General features: G+C 31.9%; 2 protein-coding genes across 5 annotated transcripts; one reads left to right on the top strand and one right to left on the bottom strand.

The window, feature by feature from the left end:
- Positions 1 to 822: 822 nt before the first annotated feature.
- LOC137820138 (uncharacterized) lies at positions 823 to 7722 on the top strand. 3 transcript variants are annotated; one of them, XM_068623988.2, is made up of 14 exons: positions 823 to 1118; positions 1211 to 1308; positions 1389 to 1487; positions 1597 to 1626; positions 1719 to 1868; positions 1958 to 2044; positions 4125 to 4178; positions 5490 to 5583; positions 5659 to 5729; positions 5821 to 5890; positions 6083 to 6135; positions 6263 to 6356; positions 6511 to 6608; positions 7432 to 7722. In XM_068623988.2, the coding sequence occupies exons 1-14, from the start codon at positions 1028 to 1030 to the stop codon at positions 7519 to 7521; spliced, it is 1179 nt and encodes a 392-aa protein (XP_068480089.1). In that variant the 5' UTR covers positions 823 to 1027; the 3' UTR covers positions 7522 to 7722. The 3 variants fall into 3 exon arrangements, 1 of the variants encoding a protein (XP_068480089.1); XR_016515438.1 differs by lacking the exon at positions 5490 to 5583; XR_016515437.1 differs by lacking the exons at positions 5490 to 5583; positions 7432 to 7722 and having other exon boundaries at positions 6511 to 6837.
- Positions 7723 to 10406: 2684 nt separating this feature from the next.
- Positions 10407 to 20026, bottom strand: LOC137820137 (adaptin family protein). 2 transcript variants are annotated; one of them, XM_068623983.1, is made up of 12 exons: positions 19835 to 20026; positions 19506 to 19635; positions 18237 to 18753; positions 17254 to 17378; positions 15676 to 15874; positions 14267 to 14495; positions 13957 to 14123; positions 13586 to 13795; positions 12768 to 12878; positions 12494 to 12670; positions 11464 to 11928; positions 10407 to 11135 (listed from the first exon to the last, which is right to left on the bottom strand). In XM_068623983.1, the coding sequence occupies exons 1-12, from the start codon at positions 19905 to 19907 to the stop codon at positions 10845 to 10847; spliced, it is 2694 nt and encodes an 897-aa protein (XP_068480084.1). In that variant the 5' UTR covers positions 19908 to 20026; the 3' UTR covers positions 10407 to 10844. The 2 variants fall into 2 exon arrangements, with proteins under 2 accessions (XP_068480084.1, XP_068480085.1); XM_068623984.1 differs by having other exon boundaries at positions 19506 to 19685; positions 19835 to 19960.
- Positions 20027 to 21064: the final 1038 nt, after the last annotated feature.

Raw genomic sequence — 21064 nt, 5'->3', positions numbered from 1 at the left:
TTCTCCATCTATAAATGTGGTTTTCTTTTGTTCCTAAATCATATCGCCCACAACTTCCTCTATTTCCCACATTTCCGGTGGTGTCTTCGCTTTCGGTGATCGGCACTTGGGGCAGTTTTGTTTTCTTGGTCGTTGAATATGAAGCAGTTTCATATCTTTGCTGTGGGTTGTTTCACTTTCTCCATTTATAAATATGTGTCTTCTCTTTGTTTCAAAATTATCTCACCTACGGCTTTCTCTATTCCTTTTCACTTATTTATTCTTTTCTCTTAATTTCAAATTTTTCAGTATTTTTGAATTCTTAGTCCAGAGGAGTTTACTTGTTAGTTATGATTCCCAAAAAATTCCTATTATATTCTGAAAAATTTTCTTACAGACAATGATCATTCACATATCAGGAAACCAATATTTTCATGTTTTTTACAGTTCACAACAGTAAATTATAAAATCACCGTGCAGACTAGCAAGCAACAACATTAGAGGCATTTACAGGTATCAACTGTTTCAACATTGTTTCGGTTCGGTTGAATAGAAAAAAAATTATTTTCATAGCAGTCAAATTCTTTTTTTTTCGTGATTGTTAAGCAAAGCAGAGAATAAATATGCAATAACAATACTACCGTGAATCTTATATTGATATTTTTTTGACACAAAAGAAAATGACTGTTCATATTCTCAGGACAACTTATACGTGTATTTTTTCTTGTCAAAGTGATTCTGGAAAGCAAGGAATAATAAAAGTCTCTGTAGTATTATTTATTACTCTTCTATACGTTACAAAGAAGAAAAAGCTTGAGTATTATTTATTACATACAACTCTGATAATTTTCACACCTCTCTCCATAAAAAAAAAATGTAGAAATGGTAATGATAATTTTGAGGGTTTGAATAATTATTTTTGGTTGAATCCATATTATTTGGATCAGGTGACAGATGGTACTCGTGAATTTAAACATTGTAACTATAAAGGCACAGGCCAGGTAGAAGCATCTCTGAAACTCACTCTCACCCTGAATCCCAAACAAAAATGGCGCAAAAAGAAGCCCTTCAAGAAGCTCACGCCAAGCTTCGATCCAAGTTCTATAAAGTCCTTAGGAGTCATCGAGAAGAAGAACGTGGTATGAGAATCAAATTTCGCTCGTTAACTTTCACAATCTCGCTATGTATTGCTTAACGATTTGTTAATTGGATCCCGTTCTTATGTATCAAGACTCACTTCCGATCAGGATCCTACACGCGGAGCGCGTGGTGAATCCTTTTGCAACCTGTCCTCCAACGAAGGAAGAGGCGTTGTCAAAATTGAAATTTGTAACGTCTTCTGCTTGTTTTTTATTTGTTAATTTTGAATGTCTACTCAATTGACTGGTTCAATCACCTGAAAATTATAGACGGAGGTAATGGAATCGTGTCCGAAGGCTGATATAGAGAACCTTGAAGAGTTGCTTGAGGAGGAGGAGGAACTCTGCTTGTATATATCTCAGTATTGGGTAGGTGACTAATTGATTCGACTTCTGCGGTGCTGAATTTGAATAGGTATTTTCTTATTTTAATTTGATTTTGTGATTGAGAAATAAACTCATTGATTTTGTGCTTCAGGATATCCCTGAGGAGGAGGAGGAGGAGGATGTAGGTTAATTCGAAGTTGAATTTGAATCGATATTTTGTTTTTCTGATTGATTTTTTTCTTGAGAGATGAACTCGTTGATTTGGGATGCCAGCAAGAAACACTTCCTGAGTGGAAAACGAATAGACGGATACCGTTGTTGATTTGGAAGTTGAAAGAAAGCGACAAGCAAAGAAAAAGGCCTGCGGTTATTTTTCTTCATGGCTTGGACCAAAACAAAGAGGACTTGCGTCCATGGCTTAAGGTGTTTCTTCCATTCCATTAATATTATTGTAAATTTATTATGATAGCTGATTTTCTTTCCCACTTCAGCTGTTCTTCTTCTTGTTTTAGGCCTATGCTTCTCGGGGATACATAGCAATTTCCATGGATACTATTCACCATGGAGAACGTGCCAAGAGCGTAAGTGCCTTCCGAAATGTAAGTGATTTTGCAAATCAAAAAACATATTCTTACACTTTCTTTTTAAAACAGACACCTAATTAACCAGCTTCTTCATTTTTTTTATATAAATATTCTATTGCTAATCACGACAGAGTGTAAACAAATAACTCCCTGCTTAGGCGCCTAACAAGATTTATCTAACTCAAAACAATAGCATAACAATTACAGCAAAACTTTATCAACGCTGGACTACCAACCAATGTCACTAAATACCTCCATCTAGCTAAACCATTAGCACTAAACATCGCAGCTTTTGAATTCCTAAACAAAACAAACAGCACTAAATCTGACAGAGTAAGAGTTATCCTACCAAACACATTTGATTGCTACCTCGATCATCATCTCCTCCACCAATCTTAATAAATCTACACCATACTGCCAAAAAGCAGAGCCTCTATGCTATAAACACCCCTTGACAGCACTAAAGCACCACGTAGAGAGAAAGAATGATGTTGTCCAAGCCTTCTCCCTTAAGGGGCATGAGGTGCAACCTTATTGCTAAGAGCAACTAACACTGCAGAGTAGCACTCCTCATAAAATCCTCTCTTCCTTTCTTCATAATTTCCTCAATCCTTCCTCAAATAAGCCAATCAGGGTGCGCCTTCTTTTGTCTCTGCTTCCCACTTAACCAACAAACATTCCCAAGACTTAGTCTATGCAGCTTCCTTTGCCATAGCTTATGCATTGCACCCTAAACCCTAAACCAGCTTCTTCATTAATAAGGGTGAATACGCACGAGATTTGTCTATATTTTTTTATGATAATAACAAATGAAATAAATAAAGATTAACTATTATTATAATAATTAATCAAAGGTATTATCATAACTTATATTCAAATTGTAAAAAATATGTTAATTTAAAAAGATAAATCAATTTTATTCTTTTTTATAATTTTATTATGAGTAATTTTTATAAATAATAAATTAATTGAGTTTAAAAGAGTAAAAAAGCGTATATATAGAATCATTATAAGACATAAAAAGGTGAAATAGTAAAGGATTATGTAAAAAAATAGCTAGAAAGCAAATTCCTTAATAGTAAATAGTAAAGTATTATGTAAAAAAATATTTAGAAAGCAAATTCCTTTTATTAATAGTATAGAGAATAATAATAAAAATTTTAAAGTTATTATATATAATCTATAACATTAATAAAAAAGAATTCTCCCTTTTAACTATGTTTTAAGCACATAATTTTTTTATTATTTTAATAAAAAATCACTTACACTGAAATTGTAAAATTATTTATTTTTATAATTCAATAATATTTTATATTTTTATAAATATTATAATAATAATATTTTTACTTTTTGTTATCATTGAACACATGCCTCTACCCATATGTGTTTCCACTTATATTGATAAAAGACTTGTTAAGGGAAAATGTTATTTTGAAAGACAGTTGTCGGTAACATTACGGGTTTGATTGCTTTGGTGCACTCTGTCTTACTTGTTGGTTCATAACCCTTGATGAATAACCTAACTTTATTTAGGGAAAAGTTTTAGCATAAACTCAGTATTTTAAAATTTAGATTCTTTGTTTGAAAAAATATAAATTTTATAAATTGGTATGCTTTTGAAATAGCAACTCTAATTTTGTTGAATGTGGTTGCAATCCAGTTTAAAATATTTAACTATACTGTTCTGATCACGTTTACATTTAAAGTAATGGTAATAAAGTGTAATTTCACAAAATAGGAAGCTGAAGTTACAACACAGAATTTGGTTTGTAAATTAATTTTTAATAACTTTTTAAAAGAATTCCAAACATAATAGTTGGACTACTATATCAAATGGAATTAGTATTTGAGTGATTCTAAATGGATAATTTGCCTTGAAGAATAAGAATGGTTTAAACCTAGGAGACCTAATTTGATACTGTTTTTTTCTGTTATTGTTATGTGGTTATAGAGATAAATGAACTCTCTTTTGCTTACATGTTTACCCAAGATCGCTAGGAAAGTTTAAAACCAGTCATCTATATAAAATTCAAAACTGACCATGTTTTCTTTTACTTGTTTTGGCTGCAACCTACCCTACAAAATAAATACTCAGGGACTTGTTGTGGCGTGGGCATTAGGTGAAACGATGCCATTCATATATGATACGGTAATTTCTTAATGACTTAACTGATTTCTTATTGACTTTAATGATTATACACACTCAGATAACATAATTAAAAGGTATAATTACGCTTCTTATATTCAACATTTTTAAAAAGTATTCGATTCCTTTTGTTAAGGGCAAGAAAAGTAAGATTCATGTTGTGTGAAGTGTGTGAAATGGATTGATTGGTTAGTGAAAAATCAATTGAAGATTAGGATTTTTTAATTACAATGAGCAGACTAGCCAGCAGACTATTCTAGCAGCAGACTATCCAATTGGAAAAAGATTTTTTTAACACCCAAAAATTAAAATACATACACTTTACAAACCATTATAATAATATAATAATATGTTAAATTAAAAAATAAATAAATATAATTAAAATATTAATTTATTGGTATGTGAAGTGTATGTATTTTATTGTTAATGGTGTTAACATATCACCCACTTAAGAAACTTTCTTGCTATGTTTTCATTTAGGGTAAATATTTAACTGTGGTTTTTAAAATTATTGAACTGTTAGTTTGAGTTTAAATAATAATTATCATATTACAGTTATTAGTTTGTGATTATATTACTAGATAAATCTGTTTTATATTATAATTATAATCTATTTTCTTTATCAATAAAAAAATACATCATGTGTGATAATTTAACACCTTTCAAAATTTATGTTATCATTACAGAGCATTTATTTTTTATTTAATAATTTAATATATGTTTTAATTAAATAATTTAATTTAATATTTTATTATTATTTATAGTTGTTAAACGGTCGTCTAAATCCTTTTTTTTTTTCTTACCATTTAGTTAAGAAATTCACTAAAAGTTTTTGGGTCATTCTTTTTCCGAAATATAGTTAAAGATAGAGTCACTTTATTGGAATTTTCTGAGCCACTCTTTTTCTAGAATGTAAAAATGATACTATGGAATGAAAAAAGTAGTCAAAATTGAACCCCGACAACCATCTAACTTATGAGCTTGTAGTTAAGAGTATCTCAAAAGCCACATATTTGTCTGTTTTTCTCTCTATGTTTTTCTTTTGGTCTCTGTTTGGTGTTTAGTGTTTTCTGGATACCTTTTTTTTTCCTCAGTTGGATTAATTCAAGATTTATTGGACTGTGATTGTGATACCATCATTCTGTGACGGGTTATTGGCCTGTCTTTAATTTGTTTTTCATAAAACTGAAGTAGACTTGTATTTACCAACACACTTTATGCTCCAAAGATTTTGTTTCACGTGTGATTGTAGCAGTTTAAGCATATGATATGTTCGGTTCCGAAATAATGGTGTATTAATCCATGTTCTGGCAGGCCTATGACTTGATTAAATTGGCAGATTATCTAACAGCAAAAAGAGAGGATATAGACCCTTCTAGAATAGGAATCACAGGAATAGGACTCGGAGGTTGGTTGAGAGATATGTTGAAAAGAATATGTTAGGTTCAATTTGATTCATCACTTGTATAATTCTTTCACGCAGGAATGCATGCATGGTTTGCTGCATTTGCTGATACTCGTTATGCTGTGGCTGTTCCTCTGGTTGGCGTTCAGGTGACACTGAATGAATGATTGAATGAAGCTTTTGTTAGTGAAATGTGTTTATGAAACAACGACTCAAAAACTCAAGTGCTTTATGTTGCAGGAATTTCGATGGATCATTGACAACGAGAAATGGATGGATCAGTATGATAGTGTGAAGCATTTTTTTGATGGTATGATAAATTCAAAGGAGTTTTTGAAAATTCTTCCATGTTTTACCTGTTTTTTTTATCTTTGATTTAGTTGTCGCTTCCTGTATTTCATTTTGGATTAATATCATATGAAACACGTAGAAAGGGCATTTAAAGATGTTTTTTGGAAGTGGCACGGAAGGAATGACCAATTTCTTGGGTTCTTGGATGCAGTGGCTCGTCATAATTTGAGTAAAGATGTTATTGACAAAGAAGCAGTGGAGAAGGTCAATTCCGATTCTGTCTCCATATGAATTGCTTTATGCTTTGATTTATTGCTTTAACAAAACGTGATTGAGAATGGTTGGCAACATGATACTACATACTGATCACATAATTTTTCATTCTGATCAGGCATGGGAGCGAATTGCTCCAGGTTTAACATCCGAATTTGATTCACCCAATTCAATTCCAGCTATAGCACCACGCCCATTGCTTATTATAAATGGTAAGGCATTTATCATTATACATATGTATGTGTGAGTAAATAACACCTTAGACCTATTGTTTAGTCAATTTAATTATTTGGTTCATTTAGATTTTGTGAAAATTTCTAAACTGACAAGTAATTGAAGCATTTGCTTGGGCTTTCGGAACTCTAGGTGCGGAAGATCGTCGTTGTCCCGTTGCAAGCTTGGAAGTTCCAAGGTCAAAGGCTATTGAGGCATACGAAGCGTTTCAGTGTTCAGATCATTTTAAGGTATGATCTGGAGTTTGTTGGTCACTTCGGTGAGGAAATTATACATTGTCTTCCCTTATCAGTTTATTAAGAATGGGTTTCACAGTTGGTATCACCCTGCGATTTTCATTGTACATAAGTGGGTGCAAACTTCACCTATGAGTTGATTTTATGGGATTGAGTTAGGCTTAAAGTTCACTTTGTAATATGATATCAGAGTCATTTAAAATCTATCCGAGTGTTTCTTAGACCTATCGTGTCACTCGTTATCGGATCGTTATCGAACTACCCATAATATGTTGTCTCACTCACGGACCTCTTCCCCATGAACCGATTATGTTTAAGTCCAGTTTTTTTTTATCAGCAATAAAAAAATAAATAAATACGAATCACTTTTCAACCCTTATACATACACAATAAATACCAATTTCATACGATTACCAACAACTAACTAAAAACCAACCTTGCCCAAACCAAACCCTGAAAAAACAAACTTCAAGACATCATCCTCATACATGTTATAGGTTCCAAACACCAATTAGAAAAGGAATACAAAGCAGAGCGAATTTTAACTGAAATCCAAGACCACACATTTACTTGCACCATAGCAAACACCTCAGACACATCAACCACACCCCTTTTAAAAATAATAAATATGCTCATCATTTACCAACCCAACCCAAATTGTATTTCACACGTCATTTTACCAAATCTGACGATATGCTCATCCTCAAAGTTTGACTTGCGTCAACTTCTTAATACTAAGAATGTGGGTGTGGGGTATGACAATATTAATTCTATACTGAGGGATTGTTAATAATTGGCTTTTTTTTTTTACGTGCAGTGTATTATAGAACCTGGAGTTGGACACGAAGTAACAAAATTTCAACTGAAAGAATCAGCTGAGTGGTTTGATAGATTTTTAAAGCCTTAGCCGGTGCCCTCATACGTGTTCATAAATGATAGTGTTTCATTCTATTCTCTTTCTGTGGTTGTATCAGTCATGACATGAACAAACCAAAATCCTTTTTTTTTCCTATCCAACATATATTCTAGTTCATCACAATGTTAATCGCTATAAATGTTATGTTGCACCTATGTCCGATCTTTCTTCGTCTCCAATAAATCATTCTTATCAATCCATTTTGTTACAAAAATTTACCTCACCTTGTGATTCAGGATAAATAATTAATATAATTAGGAAAAACAATATTTAAATTAAGGTAATTAGTTGTTTTAGATACTTAATTTTTTATTTAATATAAATAAGGTAATTTGTATATATTATTTTACTTTTACATTCAAGAATTTATTTTAATATTGTATTTTTATTAATAAAATTATATTTTACTTAAAGCTTGTAACTTATTTTCATATCTTAATTTTCATACCAAAATATTAAATCGTTATAAATTGAATTTTTTTTTATGTATAATGAATAAAGGTTTTATATCTAAAGATAAAAACGATCAAATATATTATTTTTTAGAAATAATAATTGTAATAAATTAAAATTATATGTAATATAAAATAATTTTTGTTGTCTATTCCTATACAATTTAAAATTTACAAAATAACTAACTTAAAAATGTGTTAAACCCTTATAATATTCACCTATTTTATTTTTTATAACAGATCTCATTATCTTTAAATCTTTGAATTTTTTTTTCATATCTGGTTTATATTATTAAATTTAATATTAAATATAAAATTTTAATTAAAATAGTTTAATTATTTTTCAGTGCACTATCTTAATTTATAATATTACTTGTTATCTTAACTATATATTATTTATTTTTTATTTATTTTGGAAGTTAAATTAATTATGGTTAAAAATAATAATTAAAAATGTCATATATTAAAAAATAATATTTTTGTAGGAAATAAAAGTAGATAAATTAGTACTTTTCAGAATTAAAAACAAATTTGAAATTCTAAATATTATATTTTGTGATGATATTTTCTTATCTTAAACTCGTAAATGAGTTAAGCTTTTGATTTGAGAAAAATCAAATATATTTCCTAATTTTTATTTGTCGTCTCTTCCATCATATATTCAATAAACGAACTGATTTCATCCCTTCTTTGTATGACTATAAAAGCTTATAATCATGCAATTCACAAGCAAAGCCCCTTCTATTAAAAGAGTATTTCAAAGCCCCTCCACAGACTAATTAAAATGCTTGATACTCAAATTAAATAGTGTACAATAATTTATAAAAAAAATCATATATAACTCTAATAAAAAAACTTATAGATATGAAATAAAAAATTATATATAGTTTAGTTAAAGAAAAAAATGGAATTTTTTAACTTAAGAATTTTTCAATCATACATTAAATGGGTTAATAAATGGAAACAGATGAACGTTTGATTTATAGGTCAGGAGTTAATCCTATATTTCTATATATCAGTGAAATCTGATTTATTTCTATATGGAGTCAGTTGGGTTTTTCTAAAGTTTAATATACACTTACAATAAAAAGTTTATTAGAGTTCCATAATTCTATTATCTTTACAGAAAAGGTGTAAACTGTCACCCTTAATGAAAAAATCATATTTTTCCAAATTATGTTGACTTATGTTAAAATAAACAAATATATGTTTGAGATTATAATTTTTTTTAATAATAACAAGAATAAAATGTGTTATATTCTTTATTTGATTTTAAAATATAGACTAGCATCAGTATGACTCGTGAGGAGAGGATGCATGTACTAGTTACTTACACAAATGTGTTTTAGGTTTGGTTTAGTTTTAATACCAAAATAATCATAAAAAGCACTTGCCCATTAGTTTGAATAAGTTTAAGAATAATAATAAAGTAGTATTTTAAATTATTTATTGTGGATAATAAATATTCATTTATATAATTAAATTAATAGTTACCTTTGTTTTCTAACTATAAGACATTCTTTTAAATATTTTTTGTTCCTTTTAAATTATATTTTGCATTCGAATATACTTAAAACTTATAAACTAAGTAAATATATTTGAATTTATCAATTATTCTTTATATTTATAATAAATAATTTAAATGGAGATATAATGTTTTCTAACTATTAAAGTTTTTTTGCTATAAAAATCCCGTCGATAACTTATTCTAAAAAATATTCTAGGAAATTCAAATGAGACAGAGATAAAAGAAAAGGATGAATTAAAATAGATAGGTGACTAAGAAAATCAAATACAAGTAAACATAAATATGTTAGTTTGAGAGAATTCAAAGAATTTTCTTATTATTAGAAAAATATTATGTGAAAATCAATTCTAAAAGACAATAAAATATTAGATAATGATAAAAATGAGAAACTCACTTTATAAATTAAGCATTATGATTTATAATATAAGAAGAAAAAATTGAACAGACTAATTATCTTTTTGCACTTTGAAGTAGTTGGATATTTCGTCCTACACTTAATTTGTTAACAAAAATGCATCTCTCTTTCAATAATTAGTGTACAAAATATACCAAATGTTACTAGAAATCATTTGGTTGAGAATCTTAAAATATTCAACAGAATTCTTACTTTTGGGTGCATCTGCTACTACTGAGAAATTTATAGCAGAGAAATTTTTTTTATTAAGTCGATGCATAATTTAAACTTCATTTTTTGAGATCAATATAATAGGGGGTAAATTTAAAATCTACCATAGAAAAAAACAACGTTTCCATTCAACCGACATCATATACTATTCTTTTAAGCAGAAACATGTTCATACAAAAATGATCATGTTCACGATCACTAACACTAACAAAAACCAGTACTTCACAGCAGTAAATTAAAAAATCACCATGCAGACTAGCAAGCAACAACATTACAGGCATCAAGTATCAACTGTGTATTAAGCAATCAACCGATAAAGGATCCAGATTCACATTTCAGTAGCAACCTGGCACTGAAATTAACCATTAGTCAACCAATGTCAATAATGACCTAGAACACAATGAACACTTGAATAGACGTCAGAAAAGCAACATAAAACAAAACCTCTACAAACTTACAACCCAGACTATGTTTTCTACAACTGAATATATGTTGTGTTGACTCGAATACAAACAACTACAAAATCTTTTAGCCAATGGAATCCCCCGGGCATTTTTGCCTGTTATACACCGATCTGATTACTTTCTAAGAAACTTTTTGCGCGTGGTTATGGAGTCGATATCCTCTCTTATCTTATATATTCAATCTAAGACTCCAAAATTCGTCACTGCCCATCGCATACTCTGTCTGAAGGGTGCAACATAAAGTTTCAGGGTAAACCAAATTTTGATAAGGCTGATTGAAATAATGTTGAGAATGCCTGGGATGAACTTTGGTCATCAGCTTTTACTTTAATCTGTGACTTGGCTGAGGATGTGTTGATTATACACTCTACAAGATATATTGATGCTGCTTCTGCTTTCTGAGCAAAGAAAAAGAACTTAAAGTTGGGAGACTGACCGCCGGATGCAATGCAGTGTATTGAATGACTTTGCATGTGCCGCAGGAGTGCATTGGGAGTTGTCAAGGATGCGATTCCCTGAGGACTTAGAGAATATTCCTGTACCAGTATATACACAACATAAGAATGTTTGACATTTTTTGTTTGTTTGGGGAGGCAAAAAATAGAGAAAAGATAGAGCACACACTAGAACATTTCCATAATTTGATTTTGAAGTTTTGATGAATTATCAATGAAAAAATGTAAGAGTTTCACAACCATCCAATTATTAGGTGCTATATATCCTGTAATAAGCTTAACAATTTATAAGATGTCATATTCATTAAATGATGCGGCAACAATTCATTGGCTGACATTGCAAAACTTTCTTATTGTAATAGTTCGTTCAAACCTCTGATATAGATACTGATATAATTTAAAAACAAACCTCTGATATAGATATTGGCAGTTGACGCCATTTCTGCTGAAATGTGCCAGGATCCAGTACAGCCTTGGGGTTTAGGTTCAACGGAGGAGGTGGAGGAGGTGAAGGTGTGGCTGCAGTTCCAACTGCAAAATCTAAACCAAGTAGATCATCAATAGCTAAGCTAGAAGCTGATGCTTGACCTGATATGCCAGTACTTGGAAATGCCAAATCTGCAAGTGGTTGTGAAGTTGTAGAAGGCGCAGATGAACCATTGTAGGAAGGAGCATTGTAGGCTGAACCATTGCTACCAGGTTCTCTTCCTTCATCCTTTTCTGAAGTACTTAGAAGCAGATCCTTATCATTTGCTTCCACTCTTTGAGCTGGAACAACAGACTCTCCAGATTCTGCAGTAATAGATAGATTTCCAAGTTCATCTGCAAACTCAAATGTCCCTCGATGTTCCTTATCAGTGAACATATAAGAAGGCTGCATGAATTTGCAATTGTTAGTTTGACAAATTTAAAAATACAAAAGGATCACACTAATATAAACATGATTCGACTATCAAGTAATGTTAATATTAGATAGGTGTTTAATTAACCTATCTCAGAAGAAGCTAAACATGTTGACACTTTCAAGAAATGTTAATATTTAGATAGGTGTTTAATTAACCTATGTTTAATTAATCTATCATAGAAGAAGCTGCAACCTTCAACGTGTTCAGGAACAAAGTTTGGCCATACAATATTTATATTTTTAAAATGTAAAAATGAATTCTAATTGAAATAACTATTGCAGCATATTATTTAGAATATCTCAGGTGAAACATTAAAAAGTCAGACACATTTTACAGGGAATAATTCAAGCAACAAAAAACACACTTTAAATGGTAACGTGAATTATTTATTATTTTTTCTCCATTTTATCTTTAAATTTGCTTAAAATAGCAACATAATTTATCAAACTTAGAAATGGCGCCAAGTACCTAAAATTGGTCCAAACTCAACAAACTGTTTCAATAAAGCCTCTGGGAGGAGAATAGTTTGGCTACCTTTTGATATACAACAGACAGACTGTTAAATTCATCAAATATGCGATCTTTGATTTCACTGCTCTGGGTATCAGCAAAGACGGAAACAGCTTGCTTTGGAGGGTTAACCACACTCTCTGCCACAGATACATTGTATTGCAGAAGCCTGTAATAAAATAAGGCCCTGTCATGAACATCCTGCAATCAACAAAAGGCTCATTTAATATACCACTGCAATCCAATCAATTCATTGTTTTGACAATTAAAAATAGAAACCAATAACAAAATTTCAAACCTGGTGAAGATCAGCAAGTCCAGCAGCCAATGCAGCACCTAATGCCTTTTTAGTTTCAGGTGGGCGCTTAAAGAAACACTTCATAACTGCAGTAAGAAGATGCAAGCGAACCTGCATCATGAGATGAGAAAGCAGTTGTTTAAAATATAATTAAGTAAACATAAATACAAGCTAATACTCTATTCATGGCAATACTGCTAAATGACTTCTTACCTTTCTCTGGTAAACAATGGTTGTGATTACATGCAATTGCCAGGGGAGGGATATCATGTTTTTATCATTATTATATGACAATCAAATTAAAAACTCCCTCAATCCAAACCCAACAATAGTTAGTGTTTTGTACTATATTGTTTCTGCTCAGGCATGGAGGAATTATTGAAGTAGGGGAGATTCTCAAGTTTCAGAAGAACAATACCCAATGCTTGTGGTGAGCCATTTGCATAAAATTAGCAGGCACAAGAATTGTAGCTTAGGCACAAAGTGAGACAGGTTGAACTACAAGGTTCTTGCCAAACCCACTCAACCAATATTGTTTAATCAAACCTAAAAGCTAAATTTAGGCTAAATTGCAATTTTGGTTCCCTTCAATTCTTGATCCACAATTTTGGTCTAATTTGCATACATAATTTTCTTTTATATTTTGGTCCAGATTGCTAAAATGTCAAAGCTTGATATGCGAATGAACAAGGTTGAATCCTATCCATAACTAAGATTAAACTGCCCCATGTGTTGGGCCGGGCAAAACATGGCATTCACTAGGAAATCTAAATCTCAGATGCAGAAATTGCAAGATTGTAAAGCATAAAAAGTACTACCTCAGCGGAATGCTCCTCATCCCAATTTTCAACTAAACTCTCCAAGACATATGGAGCATCGTGCATGTCCTGAGAATATTCTCCCAACATCCATATAAGAGCTGCCTTAGCCTTGGGTTCTTGCACATTTTTGCTACTTATGTTTCCAACAACAGCAATACAATCCTGACTCCATTGTGGATATTTTCTTAACAGATCTTTCACAAGCACCTGTATAAATGAACTTTCAAAATTTGCATTAGTCTACCCTACAATAACTTAGGCAAATCAAAATGCCATACTTTACACACATGTTTGCTTAATAATATGAAACGATGTGATACTACTAGGCACAAGTTACAGGGTATCTAGCAGGCACTTGTAATGTTTACCAAAGCTTCAGAAGTAACATAGTCCTTTTCCATCTCAAGAAACTGGAGAAGTCGATCAACAATAGCATTGACATCATACTGCTGCAATGCTATCTTCCCAACAGCTCGAATTGATTCCCTTGCAATGGGAATGTCAACATTTGCAGCATATTCACATAGTTCTGTCACTGAAACGAGATCCAAGAAATTCATGAATAAGTCATTAGAACGAGGGCCTCAGACCAAGGAATAGACATCACATTCAATCATCTTACATCAATTACTCCCTCTTCCTAACCCTTGCTCTCGATAGCAGTTTGGTGTAACTTACCTATCTCATAGGTGTTGCTTTCATTTGCAACTGCAGTCAGCATTTCAAGCTTCAACTTTTTAACATATGATGGCTCATTGTACTGGCAATAGAAGTGTTTATAGTCCGAGGAAAATATATAAGGTGCACGCAAGACCAAAAGATGCAGGTGACTTAAAACTGCATAAGATTGTTCTGGACTTCCTGAGCTCACTTGAGTCAACAGAGGGGCTTTGATACGCTCATATACCTAAAAAACAATAATTGGCAACAAAAATCATAGATAAGCAATCAAAGCTGACAAAGCCAAAATAACTTTAAAATAAAAACAAAGTATAAGTAATAACAATGACAGCTTAAATAAGTATGTAATCAAGCCAAGCTGAGTGGCCATGACATACACAAACACAGATAAAACCTAAGATTGAGGCTGAGCTTCAATTTAGGATTTACAAGAACTATATCAGTCACCTAAAATTGAGGACACGGAATAATGACATGAAATCAAAACCTGAAACTGACACAATGCTTCAAAAATACGGGCACAATATAATGGATAGACATAAAAGGAGATTGCTATGACTGAAGGTGATGTAACATGTTGATATAAAGGGAAAAAGTGGGATCATATAGGCTATAACAAATTTGCATAAGTGACAACAAGTGTGGGAAGCATTGGGATAATTTTGGGTGCTGTACCACAGGGAATACAAGAATACCTTCTCTAATATTTTTCTTTTTCATAGATTTCCTTTTTTTCTCTACTGTAATCAGAGCAGTTCTCTGAATTTTCTCTATAATTCCTAGTCATAGTGAATTTCAGATCCAATCAGAATAATACAAAATATAAAAATAGCAAGGACTAAAAATCAAAACACATTCAACTACGTGTACCTTGGAGGCACATGTACATATCTTTAGTATATAGCTATGTTAGAAAGTTTGTTAACAAAACAATGCAAATCATTTACAGAAACAAGATAGCAAAACACAACAAAACAAAGCCCATGAAAATATTAGAAATTGAGCTGTTCATGAGAAGCCTAGCATCAAAGTTAGATGAATTAATATCCTGCTCAAGATTATTCATAAATTAAAGAAGTCACGATGTACACAACCAAGTTCGGTCAAACCCAAAAGTCAAAATAACTTAGTCGTAACACTTAACCCATTGCATCCCCAAGTTTACAGTAATAACACACAATTATATTTGTTGGTACATGAATTACAAAAGCCTAATCTTGCAGTTAAAAAAACTAAATATCAAATATATATGTATTATGTGAGTCATTCAGTCAGATAGTAGTTAAAAGTCATTACTAAATATAAAGCAGGTAAAAGAATAACACGTACAAAGAAATGTCACAATGAAAAACAAGGAGATCAAATGTGATGTTTTCACACACAGACAGACAAAAATCAATGCATACCTGCTGATGAACATCAGCCATAGACAAAGTCAACTGTAGAAATAATTTAACAGTTGCCAAGACAACAGCACCATTTGCATGCTGGAGTCTATCTTCAAGGAGATTCATCATATCAAATATTTCACTGCTATCTGCCGGAATGTACTTGCTCACAAATTCTAGTACAAGACATTGTGCCCATTCACTGAACTCCTTAATGCTGCAGGTGAAACAATAAGGAACTGATAAGTTTTATCACAATTGGTATTTTTGCAAGATATTATAGATGCTTTCTCTTTATCTCTAATATGGCTGCTATAAGTATCAACACATTTTATAGTCTAATGGGGCCACAGTAGCACATATTATAAGGTAATAAACATTCTTGTTCACATTTGTGAAAATACCATTCGGTCAACCATTTACTCCCACAATCAAACCACATATTATTAATTTATATAATGCACACAAGGACAGAGAAACTAAGATACTGGCAGATTATACAATAACTCTATGAGCCTTTTTCCCAACAAGAAATGGGAAGACACAAAACACCATTGAAAGGAAATCCCACAGGAGGGTTGTACAGAAGATTCAGTTTATCGGGTGTGTTATCGTAAAAGCTGGTTTCACCTTAAAAAAAGGGTTAATGAAAGTCTTGAAGAAAAGTGATTTAGGCTTTGTTAGATATTATTAGATATAATTATATATTATTTGATATTATGAGATATTATAGATATTGTTAGATATCTCATATTTATGTAATGAGCTTAGTCCATATGTTTCTTTTCCTATATAAACATAACCCTATGTGTTCAATATACACAAGGGATTTATCCTATTCTTTCTTTTCCTTCAATATGGTATCAGAGCCATTTCGATCCTATCCTAACGAGTATTTGTTGGGTTTATCAGGCCACCACCCATAATATGATATCAGAGTCATTTCGATCTTATCCTAGCGAGTATTTGTTGGGTTTATCAAGCCACCACCCATAATATGTTATCCCACGCACGAGCTTCTATCTATCACTCTCGGCGTGAGGGGGTGTTGGAGATCCCACATCGACTAGAGATTAGAGTCTTTCATGGGGTTGAGTTAGGCTTAAAGTCCACTTCGTAACATGGTATCAGAGCCATTTCGATCCTATCCTAGCGAGTATTTGTTGGGTTTATCAGGCCACCACCCATAACAAATTCAATTCCACGAAACCAACTTGTATGGTATTATCCTTATATATTATATTTTGACACTATCTCTAGTCAATGTGGAACTTCAGTTTTTCCTAATACACCCTCTCACATCCAGCACTATTTGGCATGGTATGTGTATAACATAGTGAGTGGCCTTTCTAATGGATTTAGAAAGTAATTTAGGCTTAACTCAATCTTGTAAAAATGGCTTGTAAGGTGAAGATTACCTACCCTAATATATTGTATTTTAGCACTGTTTCTAGTCAATGTGAGACTAAGATTTTTCTCAATGGAAAGAATGCAACAGTCCTGTCCATTCAGATAAGATAACTTGAGCACCACAACTTTCCCAAACAGAGTTCATCAAACTATCAACAAACAAGGAATTACTAGAGAAAAGGTTACCGATTCAGAAGGTGATATACGACTGGCTTGCTAAGTAGAGTTTCTCTCTCCCTGGCTGCTTCCTCTGATGTGGATGACTCTAAGGTCCAAATTTCTTGTAAAGCAGACAAACAATTTGCGACTACCTGATCAAGAAAAAATGACGATATATAAATATATATACATAATGTACAATTTATTTGATGACTGCTGATGTCTTAATTTTTGAAACAGGAAGACTTGTCATTCTGATATATAGGTGAACAACAATTGAAAAAAAACAAGAACAAAAAATTAATACATACACTCACACACATACACAGATATAGTTGCAGGGTTTGATGATAATAATAATAATGCTCAAAACAGCAGGCATTTACTTCATAACAAAGCCTTTTAACTAGAAAATTTAAACAAAATTAATTGATTTTTTAATAGGGTACAACCACAAGTATTATACCAAAAATCACACAATTAACTTCTTGAGCAAACAAAAAATCATTAAAATGAGACCTCTAAATTTACTGTTTTCAAACAGAAAACAATCAAAACACTGGTTTGAAAAAAATTGACACAATAAAAAAGTCATAATTCAACAGAACTTATTATTGGGGTATTTATTATTGCACAGGTTTCCTAATCAAATTATGATGAGTGCCATACAAGCTCTTATTATTTAGTTACAAGTTTCATGTATGTTTCTCTTACCAGCATGACATACTCACTTGTAAACGCAAAAATAGATCATCCGGGTACACTTAAATAAGTCAAGCTAATAATTATTTGGAAAACAGAAAAGGAATGAAAGAAACTAAATCAAGATCAAGCACAATAATTTTTTTGTTTTTAAACAGCCTATTCGCTTGCAATTCATTTATAATTGGGCAATTTAGATTAGCTTGATTCTCTAAGTGAAACTCTTGATTCTTTACAAAATTTAAACAGCACTGATATGATTTATCATAGGTTGAGAATGAAATTTCCATAAAAAATGGAATCCTCACCTGAGTATCAGGGTCATTAAGCATCAAATGCTTCAGTGTTGCTAGAAAATCTGCATCAATACAGGTGGAAGCCGATATATGGTACAGTTTCAAAACCCCAATAACTGCCACCATCCTGACATAACTATTATTGTCCTTCAACCCAGACCCTAATGGCCCAACCAAATATTCCACCAGATTTGCCACCCGGAGAGAACACAAACTCCTCAATGCTAGTCCCCGTATCATTGGATCCTCATCTTTGCAATCTCTTTGCAGAAAATTAATCGTCAAAAGTGCAAGATCAGGATTGACCTTTGCATAGTTCCCAACATATAAATAGCACATTTTTTTAAGAACAATGTCTGATGTTGCAGAGCACATTACCATCTCGCCAAAGAGAGACGACACATCAATACCAATAGTCATATTGGAAATCACCTTCTTAAAGAGATCCCTCTTAGAATCATCAGCACCCGGAGCTCGGCTCCCAGCAAGCTGCCGGAGCTGTGATTTTAGATCGGAGACTTCACTCTTCCTGATTAAATTAAACATTAGGTCAGTACTTGAAGTGAAATATATCACACCACAGCCAAAAAATAATCAAACTGACAGAAAATAATTGGGATATTAACAAGGACAATACTTAAATACAATTTCTTACGTTTTTTGCAGTTAATATTAGAATTTCAACTCCATAATATACACAATAAAGGTTTGCATTAAATATCAACATAGATTACTGATTCGAAACTTCAATTTTGAATGGAAAACAACACAAAAAACTCGCTTGAGGTTAAAAATAAAAAATAAAAAAGGGCATGAAAAGACAATGCACCAACTCAATGTAGTTAACGTAGCCCCTTTAGCCATTCCAGAAACAACTTTCTGAAATGAAAAGATAACGAAAGTGGATGAATCCACCTGAAACTATGCCATGCGTGCTATCGAGCTCGGTATACTTAACTTAACTCAACTACTTAAGTAATATCGTATGGACACATTATATTTCACAAATATACGCCAAATAGGACAAAACTACACGGCATTGGATCTCTAATGTTAATGACAATCAAGCAAAGTGCGCATTCAAACATTTGAAGGCGTGTTGCGAGATAAAAACCAAAACATACGAAATTTCGTATTAATCTGAAACCAAACCGCGGCAATTGCGATGCAGTTGCTTCCGTAGATGAGTCCAAATCGAGTTTTGTGCAACATTCGAATAAAGAAAGAGAAAGTTAGAAAGAAAGAAAATAAGACGCAGGGAAGGTGGATCAGGGAACTGACCCTGACGGTTGTGACGGAGACGGCGATCGATGAGACTGCGGCGGCGGAGGAGCCATGGCCACTGAAAGTTGAGTAGAACGACGACGGAGACGGTTAGATCGCCCCTTTGTTTCTTCTGAGAAAGTGAGATCTAAACGAAGAAGATACAAGAGTGATTGGTAATTGTAGCTGCTGATTGAGCTTGTGAAAAAAAAAATTAATCAAAAATTGGAATTGGGATTTGGTGACATGAAAATTAGAAAGTATTACTAGTACAACAGACGGTACCCAGAAAAAAATAAAAAATAAAAAATAATAATATTAATAATAGATGAATAAATAAATTGCACCTGAGGGATAAACTTTCGACGTATGAGAAGCTGAAGTGGCGAGACCTGATTGCCTTGGTCTTCTCTCTTTCATTTCTATGGCATGCTTTCTGAGTAAGAAAAATAAAATAAAATTGCAATTATGCTAAAAAATATTAGTAATTATAATGAATAAATAAAATTGATTTTTTAATATGTTGTATATGTTGATGTGACGCTTCAGGCAGGCACTCTTGTCTTAATATTTTTTTATTAAATATCAGGTTAATAAAAAGACCAAACGTGTTAAATATGAAAATTAAATTCGCAAGAGAAACAATAATTATACTTTTATCCATTCTTATTTTAAACTTAGATAAAAGATGGCGTTAGTTTTTTTTGTAAAATTCAATCTAAGTTTTCCTATATCAAATTTTTTACTAAATATCCCTAGTTAAAAAAAAATATTATATCGGTAATTATCGTATGATTGATATCATATCTCGATCATTGTTAGTGGGCCGACCGAGATCGTGGTCCACATTAATGGTCGATAAAAGCACAAATCCAGTTACGCTTAAACAGATTTAGTAAAGTTAATCCGTGATTAGAAATTAGGTAATGCATCCCTAAACGCAGCCCAATTCTCTAATCTGACTCAATAAGAAAAGTCTATCAAAGATAATATAAATAACACACATTTTAAGGTTCAAGTACACCATCATCTACATTATTCTCACAATTGAGTGACAAACACTTTTATTGACAATCGAGTGTCAAACACTTTCTGCAGGTACCTTCCGAGAAGACTAAAAAGTGAGACGAGTAAGAAAGACTGAAGAGCTTATGAGAAAGGAAATGGAAATACAGTCCGATCAACCAAAAGTAAAAGAAGAATCCTCTCAATAATTTTCTCGACCCAACTCTATTTGAGAACTGTTGGAGATCCCACATCAACTAGAGATTAGAGTTTTTCATTGTATATAAGTGGGTACAAACCTCAACCTCATGAGCTGATTTTATAGGGTTGAGTTAGGCTTAAAGTCCACTTCGTAATAAGAAAAGTGTATTATGATAAATAATTAGAAAAAAATAGAGTAACACTAACTACAAGATTAGTTTTAAAGGAAACATAAGTTTAAGATAAAATTTTATTTTAAATTAGAAAAAACACCTTCTCTTGATCTTAACAATTGCATAATTGAGTCTTGTAAAAAAGTGAATTGTCCTTCATTAAGCTAAAAAAATATTACTTTTAGTTATAAAAAAAAC

Source organism: Phaseolus vulgaris, chromosome 9 (genome assembly GCF_051622355.1).
Source record: "Phaseolus vulgaris cultivar YP4 chromosome 9, ASM5162235v1, whole genome shotgun sequence".
In the NCBI taxonomy this organism is placed as follows: domain Eukaryota; kingdom Viridiplantae; phylum Streptophyta; class Magnoliopsida; order Fabales; family Fabaceae; genus Phaseolus; species Phaseolus vulgaris.
The sequence above is the reverse complement of the archived record's forward strand: the minus strand, read 5'-3'. Positions and strand labels throughout refer to the sequence as shown.

What these genes read in the sequence shown, in the direction of transcription:
- LOC137820137 (XM_068623983.1), bottom strand. Translation starts at nt 19,907, where the DNA reads ATGAAAGAGAGAAGACCAAGGCAATCAGGTCTCGCCACTTCAGCTTCT. An exon ending in TGGCTGATGTTCATCAGCAG is followed by an intron (nt 14,496 to 15,675) that starts GTATGCATTGAT and finishes ATTGTTTTTTAG; the next exon opens with GTATATGAGCGTATCAAAGC. An exon ending in TGCCAATATCTATATCAGAG is followed by an intron (nt 11,136 to 11,463) that starts GTTTGTTTTTAA and finishes ATACTGGTACAG; the next exon opens with GAATATTCTCTAAGTCCTCA.
- LOC137820138 (XM_068623988.2), top strand. Translation starts at nt 1,028, where the DNA reads ATGGCGCAAAAAGAAGCCCTTCAAGAAGCTCACGCCAAGCTTCGATCC. An exon ending in TGTATATATCTCAGTATTGG is followed by an intron (nt 1,488 to 1,596) that starts GTAGGTGACTAA and finishes TTTGTGCTTCAG; the next exon opens with GATATCCCTGAGGAGGAGGA. An exon ending in ACAAAGAAGCAGTGGAGAAG is followed by an intron (nt 6,136 to 6,262) that starts GTCAATTCCGAT and finishes CATTCTGATCAG; the next exon opens with GCATGGGAGCGAATTGCTCC.